At 42.6% G+C, this 27,394-nt stretch overlaps 1 protein-coding gene across 1 annotated transcript in view; it reads right to left on the bottom strand.

Annotated features, from left to right (window-relative positions):
* LOC120515242 (carboxyl-terminal PDZ ligand of neuronal nitric oxide synthase protein-like) overlaps positions 1 to 16,708 on the bottom strand; it is a 260,263-nt gene extending 243,555 nt beyond the window's left edge. Inside the window, exon 1 of the mRNA XM_039736062.1 lies at positions 16,621 to 16,708. Within this exon, the coding sequence (XP_039591996.1) occupies positions 16,621 to 16,668 (48 nt within the window). The 5' untranslated portion in view covers positions 16,669 to 16,708. The remainder of the gene's footprint in view (positions 1 to 16,620) is intronic.
* Between the last annotated feature and the right edge of the window lie 10,686 nt (positions 16,709 to 27,394).

Below are 27,394 nucleotides of genomic sequence, written 5' to 3'. Positions count from 1 at the left end.
TGCAGCGTATGGTCTGAGCACTGACAGGCTGACCCCCGACCCCTTCAACCTCTGCAGCAATGCTGGCAGCACTCATACGTCTATTTTTAAAAGACAACCTCTGGACATGACGCTGAGCACGTGCACTCAACCTCTTTGGTCGACCATGACAAGGCCTGTTCTGAGTGGAACCTGTCCTGTTAAACCGCTGTATGGTCTTGGCCACCGTGCTGCAGCAGCTCAGTTTCAGGGTGTTGGCAATCTTCTTATAGCCTCGGCCATCTTTATGCAGAGCAACAAGTCTTTTTTCAGATCCTCAGAGAGTTCTTTGCCTTGAGGTGCCATGTTGAACTTCCAGGGACCAGTATGAAAGAGTGTGAGAGCGATAACACCAAATTTAATACACCTGAGACCTTGTAACACTAATGAGTCACATGACACCGGAGAGGGAAAATGGCTAACTGGGCACAATATGGACATTTTTCACTTAGGGGTGTACTCCCTTTTGCTGCCAGCGGTTAAGACATTAATGGCTGTGTGTTGGACCCATATCCGTCAAATCATTCACAGCGTTTAATTTAATATATCTGATGCAGCAATGACAATTTTTTTTTCATTAAGGAAAAACTGTTTTCAAAGAGGGGCGGCATGGTGGGTAGCTCTGCTGCCCCGCAGTTAGGAGACTCGGGTTCGCTTCCCGGGTCCTCCCTGTGTGGAGTTTGCATGTTCTCCCCGTGTCTGCGTAGGTTTCCTCCCACAGTCCAAAGACATGCAGGTTAGGTGGATTGGCGGTTCTAAATTGTCCCTAGTGTGTGCTTGGTGTGTGGGTGTGTGTGTCCTGCGGTGGGTTGGCGCCCTGCCCAGGATTGGTTCCTGCCTGTGTTGGCTGGGATTGGCTCCAGCAGACCTGCGTGACCCTGTGTTCGGAATAAACGGGTTGGAAAATGGATGGATGGATGTTTCCAAAGAGGAGTAATCAAATCATTTTGATGAAGGTTATTTTCATTCTCGTTTGTCCCATTATTCATTTACACAACACAACAGATGTGTCACATGACTGTGATCGTTGCACCGGCGGTCTCACCAGAAATTACGGTATACGCAAGGCGGCTGATATTTTAGGCAGGGTTCCTCCCCTAGCCGAGATTCAAATTATTTTAAGTTTTCTTTGTTTGTGTTTGATTCTTTTGTTTAAGTTAATACAGTGGTAGATATTTGATATAACTGATGTATTTTATTGATTTGGTGTATTGTTTGGTTTCTTAGTGTATAAGCTGCCTTTTAATACCTTGTGTTTTGTGGGTGGTCCCCTAAGATCTAAGTAAATCATATCTGGAGGGTCTCCCACAGTTCCTGGCAGTTCATCTTGAATGTGCTTAAGAGTGTTTGGCGAGTTACTGCGATTTTTTGGATATTTTAAACCTGTGCTCTGTTTTTTATTTGACTTCACTTTGGATTCTGTACTTGGCCTTTGCTCGTTTGGATTCCCTTGTGTTTGTAGCTCCTTTTTACCTTGTGTGCTCCACAGAGCTTCATGATTTTTGTGGTGATAAATCTTTGATTTTTTTTACAATTCTACGAGGTCCTTTTTTGTAACTCGCCAGGGTTTTTGATGGAATTTCCCCCTTTAGTGGCCATTTTTAAAAGTGTGCTTTGGGATTCTCAGCCCTTAATATTGTCAGTTCCATTAGGCATGATCTCCCTGCTTGGACACTTCTTTGAACGAGTATTCCTAGCATTCACTTTCATTTTGGTTGCCAGCACTTCGTCCTTGACTTCTGACTCCCGTTTTGTCCGTGTGCTTCGTTCATTTGATCATTCGTTTTGGTGTTGACCAAAGTCACGCAAAACAAAATTCCTTGTCTCCTTTTTTTCATGTCCTGGTTATGTTTTTTTTCTCACAATAATCCTTGGAGACATGAGTTTTGAGAGACAGGTCTGCACGGTTATGACGGCAAAACACAATGAGAAGCCTGCGGGCTCAACACTGGTAGCTGTAGAGATCCAATGAATTGTTCGTTTTGGAGGTTCTTCACAAATGTGTTTCAGTGTACTATCTGTAGTGCTAGGATGTTGTACCATGTTAGCCGTTATGAAAGTAGTGAGAAGTCAAGCAAAAGGACAGCTTTTATTGGCTAACTAAAAAGATTAACAATATGCAGGCTTTCAAGGCAGCTAAGGCCTCTTCTGCAGATGTATTTGAAGAAGGGGCCCGAGGTGCCTTGAAAGTCTGCATATTGTAATCTTTTTAGTTAGCCAATAAAAGCTGTCATTTTGTCACTACAATGTACGGTGGGCATAGAAAATACCCCCCGCCTTCGAAATATTCCCATTTTTTTGCTTTACACCCTAATGAAAAAACACACAAAAAATATTTCTTCCCAGCTTTAGTTACGCAATGCAACCTCTAACATCCAAGTGAAAGATATCACAGCTCAGAAAAATTATAAAAAAATATAAAATTAAAAGTGAGATTAATAAAGGATCCCCCCCATCAATGTCAATGTCATTTTGTTGGACCACCTTTTGCTTTAATGACAGCCTTGAGTCTGTTGGGATGCTTCTCTATCAGCTTTGCACATCTAGATTGAGTAATATTTGCCTCCCACTCTTCTCTACAGAACTGTTCAAGTTCGGTCAAATTGGATGGTGAGCGCTGGTGGACTGCTGTCTTCAAATCTTTCCACAGATTTTCAATGAGATTTAGCTCTGGGCGCTGACTGAGCCACACCAGGACATTCACTTAGTTCTCCTTTAGCTACTGTGTGGTCCATTTTGCTGTGTGCTTTGGGTCGTTGTTGTGTCGAAAGGTGAACATTCTGCCCATCTTCAATTTTCTGGTGGAGGGTAGCAGGTTTTCCTCAAGAATTTGATGGTATTTTGCCCCATCCATTTTTCCTTCTACCCTAATTAGGGCCCTGCGGCAGAAAAACACCCCCACAACCGGATGCTGCCACCTCCATGCTTTACTGTAGGTATGGTGTGTTGTGGATGGTGAGCTGCATTGGTGTACTGTTTGGTGTTGAGGCCAAATAGTTCGATTTTGGTCTCATCTGACCATAAGACCTTTTTCCACTTGGCATCAGAATCTTCAAGGTGCATTCTGGCAAAGCTCAAATGAGCCTTAATGTGGTCTTTTTTTGAGAAGTCGCTTTTTCCTTGCAACCCTCCCGAACAAGCCACCATTGTGGACCGCTTGTGAAATTGTTGTCACATGCACACAATGACCCCGACTTTCCAATAAAATCCTGTAACTCCTTCAAAGTGGCCATTGGCCTCTTGGGTCTTCCATTCAGTTTGGAGGGACGGCCGGATCCAAGGAGGGTCCTAGTAGTACCAAACACTTGCCATTTCTTTATTATGGACTTTACTGAGCTCCTGGGGATTGATAAAGCCTTTCAGATTTTTTGTCTCCATCTCCTGCCTTATGTCCGTCCACAACTCTACTCCTGAGATCGTTTGAGAGTGGCTTGCCACCCATAGTCGTTGTTTGCTGTCAGTTGCACTACCAAGAAAGGGAATAACTTCTCCAGGAAGAGCTTCACTAATCACACTCATTACAGATGATCACAGCCGGTAACCACGGTGGGCACTTACACCTGATTGAGTTTTGGGGGGTGATCCTTTATTCATCTCACTATTTCTTGTTTTTTATTTTTTAAAATTCTTCTGAACTGTAGCTGTGATATCTTTCACTTGGATGTTATAGATTGCATTGAGTAAGTAAAGCTGGAAAAAATATTGGTTTGTGTGTTATCACTTAAGGCTGTAAAGCAAAAAAAAAATGGGAATATTTCGAAGGGCTGGGGGTTCTTTTCTATACCCGCTGTACTTTCTGTAAATACACTCGGCTGTTTTTTGTAATCGGTGGTGTTAATATTGCAGTGGGCTCCATTAAAAAAAAGGATTGTGGTATGAGAGAACTGAACTCCGTACAGACAGTGACCAGGCACAGGGAGCACCACGATGCCATGATGCCACTCACCTGAGAGCACAGACAGTAATAAATAGCCTGTGGACGTCTCCTCTCCCATTAAATTGCCAACGTCATAAAATTCGCCAGAAGGCTAAGAGTGCCACCGAAATGGGCGAAGCTTTATAAAAAGAAAACAAAAAAATTACAAAAAAGACAAGCTGAATGCGAGTTCCTCAAAAGTGTGAAGAGCCGGCCAATGCTACAAGGTCAGAAAAGGCCACTCTGGTGGGCAAAACAGGCCCACCCACCCTTTCCTATTCACTTTTTGTTCCATTCTAGGAAGTCTCCATTGTTAATTCATGAAAATTTCTAGGAGGGCTGGCATAGCTTACTTAGCACTTCTCCTCCAGTGCATTTAGAGTTCGGGCTCTGCCTGAAGGGTCTTTTATATTCTTCACAAACTCATTCCTATGAAGGCATTTTTATCTTTCCTTATGATTTATGGCAGGATAATACACTTTAAAAAAGCTGCTAAAAACCCATTAATTTAATATGGCTTTCTCATAGCTTCATTTTAGTGTAACTCTGATATTCTGTATATGCATTGAATTATCGTTTTTATCACGGCTCCCCAATCTGTACTAACCCCTACTTTCTCTGCTGTTCTTTTTCTAGTTATCTGTGGTGCTGATCTGCGCCACCACCACCTGACCAAAGCACCATAATTTCCCTCCTTTGATGGATTGAAGGCCAAAGATCCACATGACCGTCATCATCATCTAACTCTTCCACGTGAAGCCTGAAACCCATGAGATCATTTATGTTAGGTAGAATGCCCAGTGGGAGCTGGGTGGCCTTGGAACCCCTGCAGATTTTGTTTTTTTTTCTGCTGCCCTCTGGAGTTGTTTTATTTTTTTCTGTCCCACCTGACCACTGGACCTTACTTATTCTTTGTTACTTAGTATTGCTTAATTTTTATATTTTTTTCTTTCTTCATCTTGTAAAACACTTTGACCTACATCATTTGAATGAAAATGTGCTATACTCGCGCATAAGTCGGGTATTGAAACCCGAAAAATCGATCATAAAATCGGACCCTGACTTATACGCCCATGCAAAAATGTGACACATTTTTTCGTTAACATCTTCTTACCTCCTCCAATCTCGCACCAGTTTCTCAGACACATCGAATTTGTTGCAGCAGTGCAGTTATCACGACTTCCACGACTTTTAATTTAAAACCAGCTTCATATTTTCTTCTGCTCGAATGCTCCATCGTAGATAAGGGATGCTCTTACGATAAAGGTGTATGACAGTGTGAGATACAAAAAACACAAATCAGTGCAAACGTCACTGCAGAATAGTTCAGGTATTACCGTGTGGTCACGTAGGCACAATACATAGAAAAACAAGGCAGTGTGCTCGGTGGTGTCACAGATGTCTGGGGTTCTTACCTGGCCGGGATGCCTGGAGGGACCGAATAGAGACATTAAAAGCTTCCGGGTCAGGAGGACACAAATGCCCTGGAGCAGGAGAGGACCACGGGAGAGGAGAGACTTTCCAACACGTTGGGACCCGTGGCCTACCGCCAGGGGACGTCTTAAGCCTCCTAGAACCCGAGATGGAGGAGGAACCTGCCAGGGACGCCCGGAGTGCTTCCGGGGCAAAGGGCAGCACTTCCGCCACACCAGGAAGTGCTACCGGAAGTTCGTTTCCAGCCACCTGGAATGCATCCGGGCGGGGATAAAAGGGCCTGCCTCCTAACAGTTGGGGAGCTAGAGTCGGGAGAGGGAGCAGGACGAAGCTCCCCAGGAGGAGATTGGCGGCTAAAGTTCAAAGAGGGGTGATTATTGCAGTGAGCATTGTGTATCGTGTTTGGGACTGTGTTTATTTCATGTTTAATAAACGTGTGACTTTTATAAAGATGTGGTCTCCGGGCAAGTCTCACAGTGGTTACTCTCTCATTTGCGCGTTAGCATATCATAATCTCTTGGACCAACATCGTGAGTTTTCCGCATTTGACTTATACGATCAACATTATAAAATACCAGAAATTTTATGGTAAAATCAAGTCCGGACTTATCCGTGAGTATATACAGTATTCATCTGTATAATGTGGCCCATTAAAGTAATGCCACTTTGGGACGATCCAAAGTGTCTTAAGTGAGACACGCATCTCTTGATGCTGCATATTTCAATATATGGCCAGTAATTCCACCATATCCATAAGTCACTTTGCCAATATGTCAAATGCCACACAGCACAGAGATGAAGAGCCACCTTACTGATGCTTTGAAAGTGTCATTAACACCAGAGGAAGCCTTTGCTAATTTAAAACCAGCTTCCTATTTTCTTCTGATCGAACGCTCCATTGTAGATAAGGGATGGTCTTACGATAAAGGTGTATGAGGATGTGAGAAAACAAAAAAGCACAAGTCAGTGCAAACGTCGCTTCGGAACAGTTTGGGTATCGCCGCTTGGTCACGTAGGCACGATACCTAGAAAAACAAGGCAGTGTGCTCGGTGGTTACTCTCTCAGGTGGGCGTTAGCATATCATAATCTCTTGGACCAATAGGGTGAGTTTTCGCCATTCGACTTATATGACCGACATTATAAAATACCGGAAATTATACGGTAAAATCAAGCCCCGACTTATCCGCGGGAGAACATACAGTAAAAGTTGTTGCTTCTATAAATGAGCACCACAGAAAAGTCAACTTTATTAATGTCATGCCTACGTAGTGCTGTGAAATCCGTACTTGCATGTCTCATTAGACCAGTTGACCAAAATACAAAACAAAAGAAATTAAATGAAGAGACAGAATAAGCATACAACGTGCAGTGGATTCAGAGAGTATTCCGACCCCTTCACGTTCTGCACACTTTATTGTGTCGTAGACTTCATTTGAAATGGTTACATTTGATATTTTTGCCAATCAATCCACACTCAATAACCCAGAATGACAAAGGGATTCCAGGTTTTCTGAAAGGTTTGCCGTCCTCCAGAGCAAAAAGTGATGAATACATGACCTACTTAGGCGTCCATTTTGTTGGTTTTAATTCCAAGAGTGGTCTCATAAATGTGACGCTTTTTGTTATCGGTGATGTGAACGTAATAAAATGACCCTGGATGCCGTTTCGGAAGACAGATGCTTTCACATCATACAGGGTGATTCAAAAAGATTCACCCGATTTCAAAAAGATTTATTCCACTTGGAAATCATCACAGAACAATGTAGTTAATGGTAATGGTTTAGGTGAACATAAAGTTTATTATTTAATTTTGCAATTGCTCAATATGACCTCCTCCAGCTGTACAGACAACCGTCAACGTGATAGTCAAATTCATCGCATACTCTATTGAGCATGTCAGATAGATGTCACTGTACTCACGGCTCTTCCAATGCGATTTCAGAGATCATCCAGTGTGGTTGGGAGTGGTGGCACATAAACAGAATCCTTAACGTACCACCAACAAAGGTGAAGGTCTGGTGATCTTGGGGGCCAGAAATGGAGGGCCATATCGTGGGCTCCTTAATGGCCAATCCAGTGACAGAAACTCTATGACCCCCGTCTTTCAATTGCCATGTGATTGGTTCCTAGGCACATCACGGTTGTAAAAATATGGCACTTTGAAATCGGATGAATCTTTTTGAAGTTAGGTACAGCAGGTGACTTGGAATTATGAATGTGATCCATCAAGATAGGCCAATCTCATCTGAGCAAAAGGTCGGAATTGAGCAATGAGGTCCGTAATATGAACGTAGCCTAAGTAATCAACATAGAAATCGAAATAATCGACCCAGACCTCATGTTTTTTTATTAATTTGTAACCCTGAATCCCACCATACCCTACTGTCTATGATGGAGGAGCAAAAGCTTTAGTTTCGTCAAATATTCCTATCTCCGGTTTTCGATAGATCTTGACGTTTTAGGGTCCCCTGATACCGAAAACGTCAATATCTTGATGATGGGTGTGTCACAGTTTCTTCAGGACAGTCTGGAGCTAAATCAGCTGGATGGAAAAATACCAAACTTGAGACTTAAACCTGTTATGGGATGACGATGTGTTGATTAGTTTTTAATCCAAATCGTGCAAGCGAAAGAGGCACTCTAGAGAAATCCACAAATATCGTAATTCTGCAATGAAGTATGAATTCTCCTTGTCAATTGCTACCATAATGACCTATTTTATGATCAGAATCACAGCGGTAAATAATCACTGCAATGTTATAGAATAGTTTTTTGATATTTGGGTTGTCCATTCGGTCTGGTATAATAATATGCACCTGTTCCGTTTCCCATACAGCAGCCCGTTCCTCTTCAAACAAAGCTGACCATTTTCACTGCTTCCTCTCGGTGTCACTTGTTGAACTGACCACTCTTATAGTTGAAGTGTTTGGCCAGGAACATGAGCCAAACATTGTCCTAGTCATGGTGGAACTTTTGCTTCCAGACAGCACATTGATTTACCATTACTTTCACTTATCCTTTGCCCACTATGTGAAGTTATCAGTGTGGCAGATTTCCGGGGTCATTACCTGGCTGGGATGCCTGAAGGGACCGTAAAGGGACAGTAATAGCTTCCGGGTCACGAGGGGGCAACCGCCCTGGACAAAAAGAGGACCACAGGAAAGGGACAAAGAGGTTCTGGCCTGTTGGGAACCGTGCTCACCGCCAGGGGGCGACTTAAGACTCATTGGACCTGGGGAACTGTCACTTCTGCCACACCAGGCAAAATGGCGGATGAACCTACCAGGGATGCCCGGAGTGCTTCCAGGGCAAAGGGCAGCACTTCTGCCACACCACACATCTGGGCGGGAATAAAAGGCGCTGCCTCCTTGCAGTCGGGGAGCTTGAGTCGGGAGTGGGAGCAGGACGAAGCACCCAGGAGGAGATAGGCAGCCAAGGACTGAGGAAAATAAGGTGTATTGTGGTGATTTATTTGCTGAGTGCATTGTGTGGTGTTCAGGACTTCAATCCTGTGTTTATTAGTGATTAATAAACGTGTGCTTTTTTGATAAAGATGTGGTTTCCAAGTGGTGGTGTCCGGGCAAGTCTCACATCAGTCATTAGCATTACAGCTATAAATCTCGTGGCCTAAACGAGTGCGAGAAAGTCATCACTGCACTACTGTTGCTGGCGTATATTGTCAGGGAAAACTGAATAGGCCGATGTGACCAATTTTCTTCATTTTACACCCTTATTTGGTATTTTTTATTATCATTTTGAATTTTTGACCTCTCTTCTACATGTTTTGTCTATTTTAAAAAGTGTTCTTCTTAACCCTAGTAACCAGCTGGACGCACAGACACACACAGAGACACTTGAACGTTTATTAAGGTGGATAAGTCGATTTCTATCTGACCAGCAATTATTACCTGTTGGAAGTATTTAACATTAATTTTTGCAGGGCACCACCTATTGGAATTTATTCTGTAATGCATGTAGTAATAACATGCACTGAATTTTTCATTCCAACAGATGGTGCATTAGAAATATTAGTACTGCTTTTACGAATCCCACACCAAATGGCATTTATCAGAGACATAGCGTCCAGACAGACTCACAGATTCACACACACCTGAACTTTTCTTAAGGTAGATAAGCTAATTTCAGTCTGTCTGGCAGTTACTCTCTGTTGGAAGTATTCAGCATTAACGTTTGAAGGGCACCACCTATTGGAATTTATTGTAATAATAACATGCATTGAATCTTTCATTCCAACAGATGGTGCATCATAAACATTAGTACTGCTTTTAAGAATCCCATTCCAAACTGCATTTAACAGAGACATAGCATCCAGACAGACTCACAGATCCACACACACCTGAACTTTTCTTAAGGTGGATGAGCTAAATTCTGTATGTCTGGCAGGTACTTTCTGTTGGAAGTATTCAGCATTAACGTTTGCAGGGCACCACCTATTGGATTATATTCTGAAATGCATATAGTAATAACATGCACTGAAATTTTCATTCCAACAGATGGTGCATCACAAACATTAGTACTGCTTTTACGAATCCCATACCAAATGGCATTTATCAGGATAAAACACGATTATTTGAAGGAACGGACTGAATAATGATTCTTATGAAAGACGAGGGTTAAGTAATTCACAAATCCCTACTTGGTGATTCTGCCAAGGATTTTATAAAAGGGCCTTCAAGGAGATGTGCTGTACTATAATGCGGCATAGTGGTTAAGGCTTTAGACTTCAAACCTTGAGGGTTTAAGTTCAAATCCCACTACTGACACCATGTGACCATGCGAAAGTCACGTCATTTGCATGTACTCCAACTGAACAACAAACACAAAAGAATTGTAACAAATTGAATCTCAATGATTATAACTCACCTTAGGTAAAGGTATCGGCCCCATAACAAGTTACAATAATAGTGATTTAATAATTAAGTGGTGTGCTCTGCAACAGCGGTGATTTATAAAGTGCCTTGTAAAAGTACTCGCTGTGATGGATTCTCAAGAATTTCACACAAATGTTAGGAATGTCCTTCACTCACAGACACATGGAATACAGCGTAGTGTAGTGGACAGCATGACCTCCAAAACTGGACGAGATGCTTATTTGGAGGAATTAGGGGGATAGGAATGGCCAGCTTTTCTCACCTGAACAACATGTTGTTGTCAACATTTTTCCAATGTTCTAAAAAAAAAAAGACAATAAATAAAAAATTCAGCAGCGGCAATATAGTGCTTTCCATTTCTGCTACTGCCGAGTGCATTCTGAGATTAGAACGCTGCAAACCAACTGTAACAGGCCCTGTTGGCAATCTGAAGGTAGCTAACTATGGCTCTCCAGTTACGCTTTAGGCCAGAAAGGAAGAGGATATGGAAACCCAAACAGTTATTGTCAGCAAAATGTAAATACGCTGGCAAAAAGGTACCCATTAGAAGCGGAAAGAGGGATTTACAAGAGACGCTTATCTACCAGGATGCATGAGGGCACATGGGAGAGGGAGGGGGCAGGTTGCTTTGAGGGGCAGGTCACATTCTTAATATTACCCACAGCGAAAATCTGTTTGGGACCTTAACCCTTAAATTTCCACATACTTTGGGGTTAATGTACCCCCGGGATGCCAAATACTTTTTTGCTGCACTTTTTAAGTAACAATTCACAATTCACCAAGAAAAAGTGAAATTTTAATGGAACACTTTTTTTTTCTTCCCATGCAAAGAGCATCACAATTACTGCAACACTGATAATTTTACACACTGCCAATGAACTGTAAAAACTATTAAAAAACTACCAGAACAATGTGTACAAGGTGCAAATGACGCCATTGATGAAATTCAGTTAATTTACCGAGCCAACTGCACTTGAACTGCCTACACGCAAGCAGACAGAGGCCAACACTGATGCTGGCAGGCTAGTCGAGTGCAGCAGCTGAATCCCAGGGACAGTGATGCTGATTCACTAGGGGGCGCCAGTGGTCATGAGCTGGCTGCTCAACTAAACGTACGGCACTGACTGATCAGCTCCGATGTGCTGGCAAATTGCACCGGGAACTGACTATAGCCGGTTGCAGCAGTTTAAGGGTTAACACATCACAGTTGTTGTAAATTCAGTTCCATTTATTGTTATTGTACCATATTATACAATGACAGGCCTTTATTAGTCATAACACTGGTGCAGAAGACTCAGCTACAGAGTAACAAATGAGGAAGAGGGCCAATTAAAAGTATTCACCACTTTGGAGGTGTGAAATTTTGTATATAACTGGATAAATATTTTGTATGTCTTTATTTGTAAGACCCCCATGACCCTGTGTTAGGATATAGCGGGTTGCATAATGGATATATAAAGCAATTTAATATTAGTGTTAAATCATTGATAGGAATGGTGGCATGGCTTGTTGAACTGAGTCTTTGTAATTTTATGACAGGGTCGGGTGGGAAGTGCCCAAAACCAGTTTGGCAAGTGATTCTCTGCAGGACTCTCTCCATCAACCCCCACAGGAAAGCCAAATTAACAACAGCTCATAAAAATGGCTTTGGGGGGCAGGTGTAAAGGGTGTTGTGTGCCCCCCGTTGGTCTGAAGTAAGGCTGTTTGGAATTTGCTTGAATCAGAGGCCATTCTGTAGCACGATGCCCTATTGGTGTAAGGAATTAGACACAGAATGTATAAATTTGGTTGCTTTATCACTCTTTCTCTCTCTCATACCATCATGATGAAAAAGCATCTAACACAGGGGTGCCCACACTTTTTCGGCTTGTGAGCTACTTTTAAAATGACCAGGTCAAAATGATCTACCTACATTAAAAATTACATATATATATATATATATATATATACACACATATACATATATAATATACATATATAATATATATATATATATATATAATATATAATATATATATATATATATATATAGATATATAGATATATAGATATATATACTGAGTATACTTTATAAATAAAATATATGTTGTTGTACCGGGCGGCACGGTGGCGCAGTGGTAGCACTGCTGCCTCGCAGTTAGGAGGCCCGGGTTTGCTTCCCAGCGTGGAGTTTGCATGTTCTCCCCGTGTCTGCGTGGGTTTCCTCCCACAGTCCAAAGACATGCAGGTTAGGTGGATTGGTGATTCTAAATTAGCCCTAGTGTGTGATTGGTGTGTGGGTGTGTTTGTGTGTGTCCTGCCGTGGGTTCGCACTCTGCCTGGGTTTGTTTCCTGCCTTGTGCCCTGTGTTGGCTGGGATTGGCTCCAGCAGACCTCCGTGACCCTGTGTTCAGATTCAGCGGGTTGGAAAATGGATGGATGGATGGATGTTGTTTTACCTTGCATAACTGAATAACCTTTATGGCAAAATAACAATTCAATACATTTATGGTCACTACAGTACTTGGATTTAATAATCTTCATGTGGGAAAAGGCTGACTCGCATAAATAAGTAGAGTTGAATAATGCAGTCAAGGAGCTTTTGAATTCAGCCGAGTGAAAAATGACGGCTGTCCGATTAACTGCGATTTTAGTTTCCTCTCCTTTCTTTTTCTCAGATCGCTTTTCAGAAGGAAGTCGGTTTTATAGTTTTCATGAACAGTTCAAAAGTGCCTTTCCACATTTTCCTTCTTTGGAATAGTAATGAATAGATTGACAGATCAGACAAATGCACTTTGATTGTAATATTGTGAGAAAAAAATCATCTTCCAATTCCACATCCAGGCAATAACCTCCCAAAACAATTTTTTTTTAAATTCCTTCTTTTGTCGATATAAATTGGAAGGCTAACTAGATCACTTAGATAGCCAGAGTTTTGCAGTAGCTCCCGCGTTTGATCATGCATGCTGGATGACCAGTGTGTTAGAAGAAAAGAGATCTCAGACTGGCCGCCCTGTATGTCAATCAAGTCGCAAATGCCATAGGGAGGATATACTGTATGATAGACTAACATTTAAAAAAATGTTTTTGGAATGCAACGCAATCTACCTGCACTACCTTTGCGATCAACCAGTCCATCGCGATCGGCGCATTGGGCACCCCTGATCTAACACACCATGAACTGAAAAGAGGACTACAATGAGAAACCCAACTCAGCAGCCATACTGAGACAGGCATGCGGCCTGTTCTGAAGAAAGCGGACTAGAAATGATGACTTAACTAGAGACATTTTAAATAACTAATAAGTCTGTGTGCCACCTGAAACTACACATCAACATTTATCAGGTTGTATGGTTGCCAATATCCACTTGTACTTTGCTTATTGTTACAAGTATTATTTATGAATATTATCAATAATACGTGTACATTATATAAGTTGTAACTTAACTCCTGCTTGTCTTTTACTACACCTAATTGCCTGAGGTTATAAATGTAGAAAGGAAGGTGGGGAGGTTATGTGATAGAATACCTTATAAACATTGGTAAGTCTGTGAGATTTGAGGCATTCTGAAAAAGTCTACATATTAATAATACAAAAGAGGAAAGTAGAGGAATATAGAACTCTACCAAGACAAAACAGAGGTTTTCATATCTTATCGTTCTACAACAGTGAATTTCAAAAGGCTTTTTCATGAACAGAAAAGGACTCTTTAATGTCAAAGGGAAGACAGATTTCTGCAAGGTGAGCTAAATTAATTATAAATCTAACACAAAAAACAAATATTTATCCCCTTTAATACGACACCCCTAAAATATCAGTGGTGCAGCCCATTGGCTTTAGAGGTCACATGATTAGCTCAACGGAGATCACCTGCCAGGAGCTTCAGATGGCTGCAGTATAAAGGCACCTGACTGGATGTGGAGGGGCCAACTTGTGGTGTGAGTCAGTATGGGGGGGCTAACCCTGCATATTGAAGACCAAAAACAAAAAAACAACACAACAAGCAACTCCATGAAAAGGACAAGTCAGGGGATAGAGACGAGAAGATCTCCAGGTAACAGAATATCCAGATAAATCAGTCAGGAAGAAATGGGAAGAGTCTGGCCGAGCTGTAAGTCTCCCAAAGCAGGCCATCCACTAAAAAACGAAAAGGAGACGTCAGGGAAGCCACCAAGAGACCTGTGAGAGATCCGAAGGAGCTACAGTGGCTCAGATTGGAGGGACTGCTGCAGATTTATGGTAGAGAGAGAGAAGAAAAGAGTGAGAAGATACTTTGGAGACTCTGAAATGGAAGAAAGTTCAATGGTCTGATGGTACCAAAGTTTTCAGCTTAACTGACAGGACTAAAGGCCATGTTGGACCACTGCACGTTTTCAACAACGGACCATTTCCACCTTGAAGCATGGTGGTGGTGGTGGTGGCGGCAGCATTAGGTTTTTAGGGTGATACTCCTCTGCAGCAGGTCCCAAAAACTTGTGATTGTAAAATGAATACAGCAAAATACAGGCTAATCCTGGAGAAAAAGCTGATGGAATCTACAGGAAACCTGCTCCTCGGGAGGAGATTTGTTAACCAGCAAGATAGCGCGCCTCCCATGATGTAAGACAAAGCTACACAAGAATTGCTTCAGAACAACAGTGGCCGAGGCACAGCCCAGATCTCAAACCAACAAAGAATTTGTGGCTAGACTTGGAAAGAAGGCTTCGCCCTCACGATCACCATGACACCTGACACTGTGGAGTAGCTTAGCAAAGAAGAAGAACGGAGGAAGACAGCAGAGTCCAGATGTGCAAAGCTGACAGAGAGAGAGAGGCCTGAGCACACAGACTCAAGGCTGTCATGGCTGCCAAAGGTGTATGTGTGAAATACTGATGTGTACACTTAAGTGTGTTTTATATTGGTCATTAATTTAGACAACTTGGCAGAGATGTGTTTGCACTTTGACATTAAAGAGTCTTTATCTGTTGATCGGTGTCAAAGAATCCAACTGTAATAAGAATAACTAGTTCTAAATAAAATACTTGTTAACAGCATTGCCCATGGATATGGATGGCATCTCCACCGGACGGACTGACAGACAGACAGACAGACAGACAGATAGATATGTAAGGCACTAGATGACAGACAGACAGACAGATAGACAGATAGACAGACAGACATGTAAGGCACTAGATGACAGACAGACAGACAGATATGTAAGGCACTAGATGACAGACAGACAGACAGACATGTAAGGCACTAGATGACAGACAGACAGATTCTGGTTTCATGAACATAACCATGACTTCAGTGTTCTACAGTGGCCTTCTCCATCACCTTTAGGACGCAGTCTCAGTATATAACGTGCTAGTGAGACTATCTGGAGTACTGTGTGGAATCCTGGCCACCATGCAGCTGTGCAGAGGAGAGCAACCAAATGCATCTCAGGATTTAAGGACATGCCCTGCTCTGACAGACTCCTTCCTATAATGAAACTTGTTTAGTCTCGAGCAAAGGAGACTGCATGGAGACCTAATCCAGGCCTTTAAAATTCTCAATGGCATTGATGAAGTCGACCCAACAGAACTCTTTCATCTTAACAGTGAGTCACGTACTCAAAGACACTGATAGAAATGAACAGAAAGTGTATTGAAAACTGAAGCTAGAAAGCACTTCTTGACGCAAAGAGTTGTGGGGCTCGGGTTCAAACTACCGAGACATGGAGTTGAAGCAGAAACCTTTAAGAGGTTTACGGATGAGATACTGAGACAGATTAGCTAATAGCTAAACAAACAGGCTTAATGGACTGAATGGTCTCCTCTAGTTTGACACACTTCTTATATGGTAGAACAGGAGATTCTCAGCATGAATGTGCAGCTGACAAATCCAGAGGAACTGCGTGATGCAATCGTGCCAACATGGACCAGAATCTCAAAAAAAGGAATGCTTCCAACATCTGGTGGAATGTATGCCATGAAGAACGGAGGCTGTTTTGAGAGCCAAAGGAGGCCTTATCTAGTATTAGCTTAGTGTTCCTAACAATTTGCTGAGTGAGTGCGGATTGCACTTTATTTGTCCCCAGGGAAAAATCTGAGAAGTGTTTTCCGTAAATGTTACAGAGGATCTCAGCCCACCAAAAAAAAGAAAAAAAAAATATCTGACAGCTGAGCCACCTCTGCACAATGCAGTGAAAAAAAGAAATTGAAAGCCAAAGCAAATGGCGGCACTCCAGAAAGCTCCGTCAAACAAAGCGGGTCACTGTAAATACTTTTCAGAAGCGTGTAAAGCAGCATGAAATTGGAAGCTTGAAACAGAGAGACTGCAATCTAGCCGGCGATCATACAGCAGAGTGAGGGGGAAATAAAGCACTTTGAAAGCACAAGAAATAAACGCTACTTGCCTTTTTTTTCTTCCTGAGAGCCACCTTGACTCCGTCCACGGACACCATAATGTACACCTTCTTCTTCTTTATATTCTTAGCTTTAAATTCATACTGCAAAAGAAAGAAAATAGAAAAATCAGGTGGTTGGTGGGTGACCTTGATACGTTTTACAAGCGTGAATAAGTAAGCGCCATTTACGGTGTGGGGATGATTAAGCCTGGAATTTTTATGGGTTCTATGCATGAAAGAGGCTAATGGGACAATTACGGTATATGTTGGGATGGGACGTGGGGGAAGCGCAGACGATGGAAATACGAAATGATGGAACAAAAAAAAATCTCTAAATTAGCAGGTGAGCACAACTGGAGGGATACAGAGGGGCCAGGCCATCTAGCCAAAAGGAAGGAGGCACAAGTTGATCACAAAGGCAAAAAAAAAGACACCAGGAGATGGCTGGGAGGGCACATGGAAAACCAAAATGTCATGCAAGACTATTTATTATTTATACACTATATGCCGAAAAGTAATCAAATTCTTGATTTCATTGTTAAATTATCCATTGGCAGTAGATGGGTCCCCATTGCTGAGCAGCTGCACACCAGCCTAAACTCACTATGAGCAGTGCCAAGCATCCACCACTGGACGCTGGAGTGATAGAAATGTGCCCTCTGAAGCGATGAATCACATTTTACTATCTAGCAGTCTGATGGATAAATCTGTATTTGACGGATATCAGGAGAACGCTATCTAGACTGCAGATTGCCCACTATAACGTTTGATACAGGAAACATGACGGACTGGTATGCCTGTACCTTCTGGACTGCAGAGTGCCCACTATAAAGTTTGGTGGAGGAGACATGGGGGTCTGGTATGCCTCTACCTTCTGGACTGCAGAGTGCCCACTATAAAGTTTGGTGGAGGAGACATGAGGGTCTGGTATGCCTCTACCTTCTGGACTGCAGAGTGCCCACTATAAAGTTTGGTGGAGGAGACATGAAGGTCTGGTATGCTGCTACCTTTTGGACTGCAGTGCCCACTATAAAGTTTGGTGGAGGAGACATGAGGGTCTGGTATGCCTCTACCTTCTGGACTGCAGAGTGCCCACTAGAAAGTTTGGTGGAGGAGACATGATGGTCCAGGGCTGTTTCTCAGGGTATAGGCTCGGCCCCTTGGTTCCAGTGAAGGGTACTGTTAATGCTACAGCATACAAAGATATTTTAGACCAGGGGTCCCCAGCTCCGGTCCTGGAAGGCCCAAGAGGCTGCAGTTTTTCATTCTAACCCTTTTCTTAATTAGTGACCAGTTTTTGCTCCTTACCTCTTCAGTGACATTCATACCTCTGGTGACTCTTCCTATGAAGTCAGTAGATGGACTGGGAGAGCATGGGGTTGCTGGAAAGGAGTGTGTGGCACTCCCGATGTCTTTAGAGTCCTGGTGCTTCCTGTTTTGCTATATGGTTGTGGGACATGGATGCTATCCAGTGACCTCAGACGAACACTGGACTCCTTTGGTACCATACCGCTGGTTTGACTTTGTGTCAAATGAGCGGTTGCAGCCAGGATTCTGAGCCTTTTTGCCATGTGGTGGGTGCAGCAACACGCTATGCCAGTGAATGCGCCCCAATTTTGCCTGACCTGACCTGGAACATCACCAGAGCTAAGGGACAGGACCATAGGATAGGCTGCAGATAGGCATGCCATATGTCAGCACTGCCAGACTCTATGGATTGAGCTGCTCCATAGTGTCCTCAATGCAGGCAAGGGTTCAGGACACCATCAAAGAGCTGGTCATCCTTGAGTAACCACATTAGAATGGCAACAACACATCGTACTGGTCCATCAGATGGTCTGATCAAGTCTGCCTCTCATATTGCTACTAAAACTACTGACAGACATAGCACCAGGAGAGCCCAGGACAGACTTCATGACGACTGCCTTTGTTTACACCACCTACAGCAGGGCAATGCCAGGCTAAACACAGCTGCTGTGGGCACAACTGTCCCGAGGAGTGAGAGCTTCAGGGCCTTCTTTCCAGATTTCAACCCTTTGGAATCACGATAGTCAGAGACAGGACACTTCTCCATGCCAGCTGATCAGGCGCCTTTGTAAAAAGTGCACTTACATTAAAAGGTCATTGGTTCTCTGTGCCAGAGGTGCCCAGCAGCAACGGTCACACAAGACTCCAAAGATCTGCTTGACAACTGGCATTTATGTTCACAGCTGTTCTTGCTGCTGTTTGGACTGAAGGTGGCATAAGAGTTTTGCTTTCATAGAGTGGCGGTGGTCAAGCCTGCATTTTACTTATCGCCTGATTTGTGTGCCGGATGCATCATTTTATTCTATTTAGTTTTATTGCTTTTTCAAAGAAACGAGATACGTTTTACTGCCTTATTTCACCTTCAGCTCTTACTGAATCTTAATGTCCTGCCAGTTAAGCAACTGAGTGGACTTCACTGTTGGGCTGGGCTTAGGGCATCAGTAGGCCATAATCTGGCCCTGACAGTATGACGTGATGAATATGAGCAAGCAAAGTATGTAGTTCTGTGTTTAATAATGCAACATTCTAAAGTGATGATACAAATATAACAAGATAGTTAAAACATTGATCAAAATTTAAAATAATTAGAGGGCTGTATCCTGTATATCATCCTGTGACTCAGTTGTTCGCAGCCTTGAACGTTTTCTCTTTTTCCTAACAAATACGAGGACAATGAGGTTACAAACAGCAAGGTATTTTCCAAAAGTGCATAGTGTCGATTCACAGCGATCAAAAGTCAAATCGCTTTCATCAGAGTGCAGCTCTTTCAATAAATAATCCTTAGAATAGTGCAGTGAAGTTTAAAGTCAATAAATAATTAAACAAATCCATTAAACAGTTAAAACCAGGAATAATAACAATGATTGGATCTGCTCTTCCCGTTCGTTCCCCAGTGCTTTTTCTTTTCTTATCTCCTGCTGCTCACTGATCAGACGTCCTCAGCACGGCCGAGACGACAGCAAACGCAGTCAACCCTCCAGCTCATATCCCAGTCATCTCAGCCGGTCGCCACTGGGGTCCGCCACTGGGGTCCACCGAGCTCTGCTCCTTATTATTTAGAGAAGCAGCAGTTCACTCCAACCTCACTTGGGTTATTCTGGGACACAATGCCCAGGTGACAGTCTGCTTCCTATGTTTTCATTGGCTAGTACTATTGCATTAATGACTTCCTGTTTTTTTTTTTTTTCCTACCCTGCCCACATCCCCCCCAACCCAATATTCCCGTCCTGGACTGTGTTTGTTTGTCCGTGCCGGCAGGAACCCAAACTACACGCAGCAGGCTCTTTGACAATTCACAATGTGTGACATACTTCCAGTTAAACTGCTTCCATGCAATTATGAAACTGCTCAGTGCCAAGTACTGGGCAAAATTTATGACTCACATAGGGATGGCAAGCAGACTTTGGAATATCTCAGAAAAAAAATACAGGAAGAGCAAATCTAACGTGCCATGCTCAGCTTGGTAAACCAGTAACCTCTGCCAAGGCAAGTGCTCTGCACAATGGATGGATGGATGGATGGACAGGAGGGGCAAAAACAGCCATTTTTCTTTATTTACTTCAACAGTTAGACACACGGGCGGCACGGTGGCGCAGTGGGTAGCGCTGCTGCTTTGCAGTAAGGAGACCTGGGTTCACTTCCCGGGTCCTCCCTGCGTGGAGTTTACATGTTCTTCCCGTGTCTGTGTGGGATTCCTCCAGGCGCTCCGGTTTCCTCCCACAGTCCAAAGACATGCAGGTTCGGTGCATTGGCAATCCTAAATTGTCCCTAGTGTGTGCTTGGTGTGTGTGTGCCCTGCGGTGGACTGGCACCCTTCCCGGGGTTTGTTTCCTGCCTTGTGCCCTTTGTTGGCTCCGGCAGACCCCCGTGACACTGTAGTTAGGATATAACGGGTTGGATAATGGATGGACTGACTTAGACAGACACACACACACACACTTGCACACTTAGGAAATTGCAAAATTTTCAATGAGTTGAGAGATAACCCTCCTAAAAATCTTTAAAACGTTGGATAAGTGAAAATCTTCAATCTGACCATATATTTAAACTACACCTTGGCATTTCTCACTGTTAATACTTAAAAAAAAAAAAAAGTAAAATGCAAATGCAAAATGTATCACAGAAAAGACTCTGCACTCACAGAGACTGACACAGCTAGATTATTTATTAAAAACTGGCCTTTCGTTTGGAGCCGTGGACCCACTATATCACACTCCTCACCCCTTAAGCCACAATGGTCCACTACAATTGATAACACATTTTCACATTTTGACCATAAACAGGTTAAGGTTACACGGCGCGTTCAACGCAGAGTACCAAATGGAGAATTTTTCAAAAATTTTCTACCACCCTATTAATTAAACAAACGCTTTCCTTAGGAAAAATCTCAATACACTTGAAGCCACCAATGCCAAAGCCCGCTCTCTGTTCTTGACTAGTGCCCAGTGCCTGCTGGGATAGACTCCAGTTTTCCTGTGATCCTTTTCAGTACAAACAGGTTAAAAAAAAAAAATGAAATAAATTCATGTACCAGAATAAAAAATTAAAAGTTATTTTCAGAACATGGAAACCTGACAAGATCAGATCAATCCCAGGCAGTCAGGCTGTAGCAACACTGTAGTTTGCAGTGCACCAACATAACCAGGAGGGGGCAGCACTGCCTGCCTTAAACTAAAGCTGAGCACTGCATAGACCAGGGGTGTCAAACTCTGTCCTGGAGGGCCGCAGTGGCTGCAGGTTTTCATTCTAACCCTTTTACTAATCAGCGCCCAATTCTCACAGCTAATTAACTTCTTTTCCCTTAATTTTAATAAACTTGTTTTTAAGGATTCAGTCCTCTGAATTTGTTCTTTTCTTCATTAAATGGCAGCCAAACAGAAACGAGCTGTTGAACGAGCCAACAGATGACCAGCTAAATTGGGATTTCAAACTCCAGCCAGTTTCACTATCTCTTAATGAGAAGCCGATTCTTGCTGTTAGTTAAACCCGTTATTTAATTCCATGGCTTGTTGCTGCTCTCATTCTGCCACAGCACACGTTTCCAAAACTGTAGATTTTTCAACTTTTTTTTTTTTTTTTTAAGAACCCCGTCAAAATGTTTCAGTGACCTGAGAGATCAACCTTACTGAGACCTTTACCTTTCTTCATCATAATAACTATTCATAGTGGCTCCAAAATCCGTACTGACCCCAACTCTCTCTTCTGTTTCTTTTTCCGGCCTGCGCCACCACCACCTACTCAAAGCATCATGATGCTCCAACATTGATGGACTGAAAGCCAGAAGTCTACGTGACCATCATCATCGAGTCCTTCCAAGAAAAACCTAAATACAAAGAGGACTGTTTGATTTATGTTAGGTAGATTGCCCAGAGGGGACTGGGTGGTCTCTTGGTCTGGAATCCCTACAGATTTTATTTTATTCTCCAGCCGTCTGGAGTTTTTTTTTTGTTTTTTCTGTCCATCCTGGCCATCGGACCTTACTTATTCTATGTTAATTAATGTTGAGTTATTTTTATTTTTTATTGTGTCTTCTATTCTATTCTTCATTTTGTAAAGCACTTTGAGCTACATTTTTTTGTATGAAAATGTGCTATATAAATAAATGTTGTTGTTGTTTATTTTCAGATATTGTTGGGCACAGGTGAGCTGGTCAGGTGGTGGCTTGGTTTGTGTCTCATTATTGTTTGGCTGCTAATTAAAGAAAAAGAAACAACTAAAAAGCCTGAGTCAAGTTAATTAAAAATAAGGCAAAAGAAGTTAATCAGTAGCAAAAACTGGTCACTAATGAAGAAGATGGTTAGAATGAAAACCTGCAGCCACTGCGGCCCTCCAGGACCAGAGTTCGACACCCGTGGCACAGACCTAATGAGTGGGCACTCGACTTCACATTCTGTCGGAGTGGGCATTTACAGGTCAGCTTTATTGGTATTTGGTGTGAGTGTGTGTGTGTGTGTGTATAACCTTGTGTTATCCTTTTAAAAAATTTGAATAAAATTGCAAAAGGCAGTTAATGTTCCATGACTTACACAAAGCACTCGGGCGAGAGCCGCTTCTGTGGAGGCTCGTTTTGATTTATTTTTTCTTTACGCCCATTCTATCGCATCGCTTTGAAAAGTGTCGTCAGTCTTAACTGCGTTTCAAAATAAAGATTGATTACAAATATAAAATAAAAAAAAAGAATTGCTTGTGGGTTAATGGAGCGTTTTGGACAAAACTCATGTTTCACAATAAGTTATTATGACAAAATTAGCTTTTAAACAAGCTCCGAGTTTATGAAGCTAAAGCTTTGCGCCCCCCTCTCCTCCACTGGTCTATCCTGATCATCCATCTAGTTCTTCTTGTTATGTCTCATGATGAACATCCACTGGGAACACAAAGGGTATAAAAGTGGGATTAAAATTCAGCAAAGGAAAGGAGAAAAAGAAAGAAGCACACAATTGGCATGGATGGATGGATGGATAGGGGGCCGGGGGTACATCAAAATGAGCTTTGCCCCGAGATCAAGCCTCTCTTGAAAACAAATTGAATTTTCTTCAGAGTCGCTTGTACTGCCCGTCTATTAGAGCAGCGGCCCTCCATCCCGAGTCAGAAGGCAATTCAAGCAGCACTCGGCACCCGCCGGTTATAATCTTTTTTCTTTCGTTAACGCTGAATTATTTCGCCTCTTCATCTTGCAGCTGCAATCATGATACATGGGGCTGCTTTGGAAGCCAATGCCGTCCGCTGCGATGCAGATGATTTATGCACACCTACCTCGTGGCCTTGCATTGTATTTTCTTCTTTCATATAGCAAACTGTAGTCAGTATGAAAGGCACTCCTTAAAGACTGTTATTCCAGTAGTGTGCAATCATCCAATCAGAAGTGAGTTTTTTTTTAATTGGTTGAATGTAGCAAGGTATCATATACCCCACAATTGGGACCCTCTGTCATCTGTGAGTGCTCAGAACTACAGTATATCAGTGAGACGATTCACAGTGCTGGAAAGCTGCAATGGAATCACGGAATTTGTCATATCCTGCGATTTCCGATTGTGGGTTACGAGATCAATGATGGCAGTTAACGAGTTTGACATTCCCTTGTGATTAGAAGTCGTGCAACGTGACGACAGCTGGACACCCCTTTGTGACAACTTTACAGGTGAAAAGATTGAGGAGCACATGTCTAAAACAGGAAATGAACCAAATACAGCACATAATATTTGAATACAGTTATGGCGTTATTTCAGTGCCACTATTCTGAGCGCATGTAAAAAAATATTGCAAGTGCAAGTGTTGCATTTTGAGGAGAAATTTATTTTGAGCGTACAAAAGCTGAATTTGAGTGAACAAAATTCATTGCTGCGTGCAAAAAATGTATTTCAGTGTTTGCGCTTATCCATATACACACACACAATAGCACCCCTCTCGCTCAGTTTTTTCATTTGCGCTTGCTCGCAATGTGTTGCTTGCGCTCACAACATTCTCTGCTGCAAGCGCTCAACTCTCTGTACACCGTTATAAGTGTGCCACAAAACCAACCAATCACAGACTTGGTTTCAAAAATTCTGATTGGCTCTTACGGTCTCCAATCAGCTCGCTAGCTGCTGCTTCTTGTTATCCCTACCTACCAAACAACCAACTAATTGAACTCCCCATCTCTGTACAGCTTGACTCAATGTCACTAACACCTGCCAGATCACTACGCAACCTTGGGAGCTCATCAACCATCACCCCCCATCTTTCTTTGACCACATTTCAAATGTCTGTCATGGTATAAAATCTGCAAAATCAGACCTTATCATGGTGAGTATGCAGCACAACTTCTGGTCCAGGCTTTGGTCTTTTTTAGGTCTGGATTAATAGATAGATAGATAGATAGATAGATAGATAGATAGATAGATAGATAGATAGATAGATATGAAAGGTACTATATGATAGATAGATAGATAGATAGATAGATAGATAGATAGATAGATAGATAGATAGATAGATAGATAGATATGAAAGGTACTATATGATAGATAGATAGATAGATAGATAGATAGATAGATAGATAGATAGATAGATAGATAGATAGATAGATAGATAGATAGTGTGGACTTGACCCGGACACAGACAGACGGACATGTTGTTTGTCACCACCACACGTTTTATTATTTACAATATTTACAGATATGGTCACTCAGACCCAGTCCAAAATCAGTGCACAAACCCCACCACAGCAATTCACATAATCCAGCAGCAGCATACTGATACAAAGAAACAATATTAAATTAAATAATAATAAAAATGAAAAGAATTAAAATAAAATTAATGTTTGCATTTACTCCCCCGGGTGGAATTGAAGAGTCGCATAGTGTGGGGGAGGAACGATCTACTCAGTCTGTCAGTGGAGCACTCGCCACAACCGTCTAGTAGAACATCTGCAGCATCTTACTGCAGATGTTGAAGGATGCCAACCTTCTCAGAAAGTATAGTCTGCTCTGAGCTTTCTTACATAGAGCATCAGTATTGGCAGTCCAGTCCAATTTGTCATCCAGCTGCACTCCCAGATATTTAAAGGTCTGCACCCTCTGCACACAGTCACCTCTGATGATCACAGGGTCCATGAGGGGCCTAGGCCTCCTAAAATCCACCACCAGCTCCTTGGTCTTGCTGGTGTTAAGGTGTAAGTGGTTTGAGTCGCACCATTTAACAAAGTCCTTGATTAGGTTCCCATACTCCTCCTCCTGCCCACTCCTGATGCAGCCCACAATAGCAGTGTCATCAGCAAACTTTTGCACGTGGCAGGACTCCGAGTCATATTGGAAGTCTGATGTATATAGATTGAACAGGACCGGAGAAAGTACAGTCCCCTGCGGCGCCCCTGTATTACTGCACACAATGTCAGACCTGCAGTTCCCAAGACGCACATATTGAGGTCTGTCTGTAAGATAGTCCACAATCTATGCCACAAGGTGTGAATCTACTCCCATCTCAGTCAGCTTATACCTAAGGAGCAGAGGTTGGATGGTGTTGAAGGCGCTAGAGAAGTCCAAAAACATAATTCTTACAGCACCACTGCCTCTGTCCAGGTGGGAGAGGGATCGATGAAGCATATAGATGATGGCATCCTCCGCTCTACTAGTAGCAGGAGGACCCGCGTGTGTCATCAAGCAACTGCTGATGTTCCAAAATGAAGAAGCCCATCTTGTATTCAGCTAGCCAAGATGGACACATGTCATTTCATTCCTCAAGCTGCTACACAGTCCCCTTGTAGACGCACATGTTAAGCTCAAATCCTTGATGTCTGCCTAAAGAATGGTCAATGGGTCAGCATGTGCGTACATGGAGACATTTGGGAGGTCTTATGCTGCCACTCCACCACTCCGGCCTGCCAGTGTATAGCGTCTGGTGATGCCACTTCTGCATGGTATCAAATCTCGATCTAGACTCTTTCCATTTGTAGCTCCTAGTTGGTGGGGCGAGCTGCCCACCTATATCTGAACTGCTGACTACCTCAACACGTTTAAGAAGAGGTGGAAAATTATTTCTGTGAAGATCTGTCAAATTCTTAATGTACATGTTTTCTTCTTTGCATATTGATAATTTATCATGTTTTTTTGTTATGCTAGCTTTAGCGGTCGTCACATGCTGGTCAAGTTTTGTAACCTGTCCCACTACACTTGCTCAAAACAGTTCCTAGAATGGTGTAACTCAATTATATTTCTTCCTTTGTAAGTCACTTTGGATAAAAACATCTGCTAAGCAAATAAAGACAATAAGATCCACAGATTTACAGTTTTTTGTGAGAGAGCTGTGACCACATGGGTGACTCTCCAAGTACACTATAGGGTGACCTCAGGCTTCGGAGCTCCATTTGGAAATGCCGGACTCCAACTCTTACCATTTCACCATCATAAAAAGACGGTGACCAGTTTCACGGAATGGAGGGTCTTTCATTTACCCCTAAAACCATGGTCTGTGCCATGAGCTACCTCTACTGTGGGCCACATCCTCACATTTTAGTTTCATCAGTTTCAACACTATTAGCAGGCATCATTCTTCAACTCCTTATTTCAGCCCTCATAATTCATACTCTTCAGTGTCGGAGTGAAGGACACATAAAATGTGGCACTCCAAAGGAAACAGTTCACCAGTATCAGACAGATCTCTTGAATTCATTTTGCCCTCTCTGTGTGTTATTATTGCTTCTGGCCCTAATGAAGAGCAAAGGGACTCAACAGCCACAGGGCATAACTTGGTGGGAACATAAAAAATATATGAAACTGTACAAAGATAACGCAGCCACATATACATGAGCTAATATTTCAGCAAGCTAACAATATACATAAGACAGATAAGTAATGGAGACCCTCATGTATAGTACATGAACGAATAATACATGGATACACATGGTATAGCGACGACCCCTGGTTTCAGAACATCTGGACATTCAGCAGTTTGCCTATCAGGCACAGATAGGTGTGGAGGACGCTCATCTCCATGCTCCACAAAGCCTACTTTTACCTAGACAATGCCAGTACTACAGACACAATCACCTCCTTAGAATGGTGTGAAAGACACTAGAAACATCAAACTCATCGACAGGGCAAAAAGCTCAAGGCAATGCATCTTGATGCCCTCCCCACAATCTCCTGGATCATGGACTACCTGACTAACAGAGAGCAGTTTGTGAGGCTGAGGGACTGTGTCTCAGAAATGGGGAGGTGTAACACTGGAGCACCTCAGAGAACAGTCCTATCATCTTTCCAGTTCACCCCTCTACACAACTGAC

The sequence above is a fragment of the Polypterus senegalus genome, chromosome 14 (genome assembly GCF_016835505.1).
Source record: "Polypterus senegalus isolate Bchr_013 chromosome 14, ASM1683550v1, whole genome shotgun sequence".
Lineage (NCBI taxonomy): Eukaryota > Metazoa > Chordata > Cladistia > Polypteriformes > Polypteridae > Polypterus > Polypterus senegalus.
Note: the sequence above shows the minus strand (reverse complement) of the source record. Positions and strands in the feature narration are given on the sequence as shown.